At 32.7% G+C, this 1,658-nt stretch overlaps 1 protein-coding gene across 1 annotated transcript in view; it reads right to left on the bottom strand.

Annotated features, from left to right (window-relative positions):
• DPP10 (dipeptidyl-peptidase 10 (non-functional)) overlaps positions 1-1,658 on the bottom strand; it is a 670,962-nt gene that overhangs the window by 245,166 nt on the left and 424,138 nt on the right. Inside the window, exons 5-6 of the mRNA XM_012651081.1 lie at positions 1,040-1,092; positions 858-939 (exon numbers count right to left, since the gene is read on the bottom strand). Coding sequence (XP_012506535.1) covers positions 858-939; positions 1,040-1,092 — 135 coding nt within the window. The remainder of the gene's footprint in view (positions 1-857; positions 940-1,039; positions 1,093-1,658) is intronic.

Genomic DNA, 1,658 nt, shown 5'->3' with positions numbered 1-1,658 from the left:
AAAAAGAATAAAAATAAGAATGGGCAAAATATATTAGTAGATATTTCATGTACGAGGGACCAGAAATAGCCAGTAACTATATGCAAGGTTGCCCTAGCTCATTAGAATTCAAGGAAAGAGTAAATGTTAATAAAGCCATAATAAAATATCATTTCATACCAATCATCATATGGGTGATGATTTAAAAGTGTGGAAAATCTAGGTGTTGGTAAGGATATGGAACCAAGGGGACTCTCTCATTGCTGTTGTTAGGTATATAAACACTAAAGATAAGATTTAGAAATCAATTTGGTGATGCTCAGTATTAATATATTTGAGCATACACGTACCATATGAGCAACCAGTAGTACTCCTTGAGCACATCCCATTGGGGAAGTCTTTACATGGGCACCATGAGACATATCCAAGAATATAATTTTGTTCAAACTGCTTTTATACATCAATAATTATCTTTTGAATTTCTGATAATATCAAAATATAATTGATAAAATTTCCCCACTTAAGAGAATACTAAATAATTCTAAGATTTTTATCCTGAACAATCCTTTAAGAATAAACAATCGCTTTTTTGAGTTTTGCATGCAAATTGACAATATTATATAATGGAAATTGCACAGAACTATGCCCTGGTAACTGTGAATCTCTTGTAGATTTCATTATTAACTAGCAGTTTAATCATACATTACTTGATAAAATATTTTTTTTAATTAATTGGTAAATTATACTAGCATCATTTGATATGTTCATAAGTTAGAACAAGTGTAAGAGAAAAATTTTTCCAAGGAAATGGTTTCTGTAAACATTTTCCATAGGACCACGGTTGGCAGTATGTGGTGCATACCAATGCCTGTGCTTACCAGCTGCTGCCCTTGGACACCCCAGGCTGCGTACTGCAAGACGGAGTCCTCTACTTCTGGAGGATTTAACTCCCAAACTTCCCTTAAAAAAATGTAAATATTTTTACATGAACAAATTGACATCTACACCAACAATTTAGTCAGACAATTGCTCATGAAAACCAGAAAATCAAATAACTTACCTAGTATGTATATTGTAAATCACATATGAGGCAGTATACGAATAATGAAAAATCTGAAATTTAAAAAAAAAGAAGCATTATCAACCGTAGCCCTATCTTAATGCACGTACATATGTCTGTGTGAGAGTATATATCATATATATACAAGATAAAACCCAGGAAATCCAGGAATAGGTGATAAGGGGAAATTAAGATGTGAAATATTGCAGATCAGGAGTTTATTACCTCCTTGTGCCTTATTGCAATAACCTCCTAACGCTTCTTCCTACCATCAATCCCATTCCTTATTTAATCCACTCTACCCTTAGTATAATTGTGATTATATCACCTTTTTGTTCAAAATTTTCAGTGACTTCCCATTGCCTATAAAATAAAGTCCTATTCGAGAAGAAAATGTACGAAAAACTCTTCTAAACATAGACCTAGGCAAAGAATTTATGACTACGACCCTAAAGACAACTGCAGCAACAAAAATAAATAAATGAGATTTGATTAAATTAAAAGCTTCTGTTCACAAAATATACATCCAATCAAGGGCTCATATCCAGAATCTACAAAGAGCTCAAACAAATCAGCAAGAAAAAACAAACCACCCCATTAAAAAGTGGGCAAAAGACAC

This window comes from Propithecus coquereli, unplaced genomic scaffold (assembly GCF_000956105.1).
Source record: "Propithecus coquereli isolate 6110/MARCELLA unplaced genomic scaffold, Pcoq_1.0 Scaffold348, whole genome shotgun sequence".
Classification (NCBI taxonomy): Eukaryota; Metazoa; Chordata; class Mammalia; order Primates; family Indriidae; genus Propithecus; species Propithecus coquereli.
Note: the sequence above shows the minus strand (reverse complement) of the source record. Positions and strands in the feature narration are given on the sequence as shown.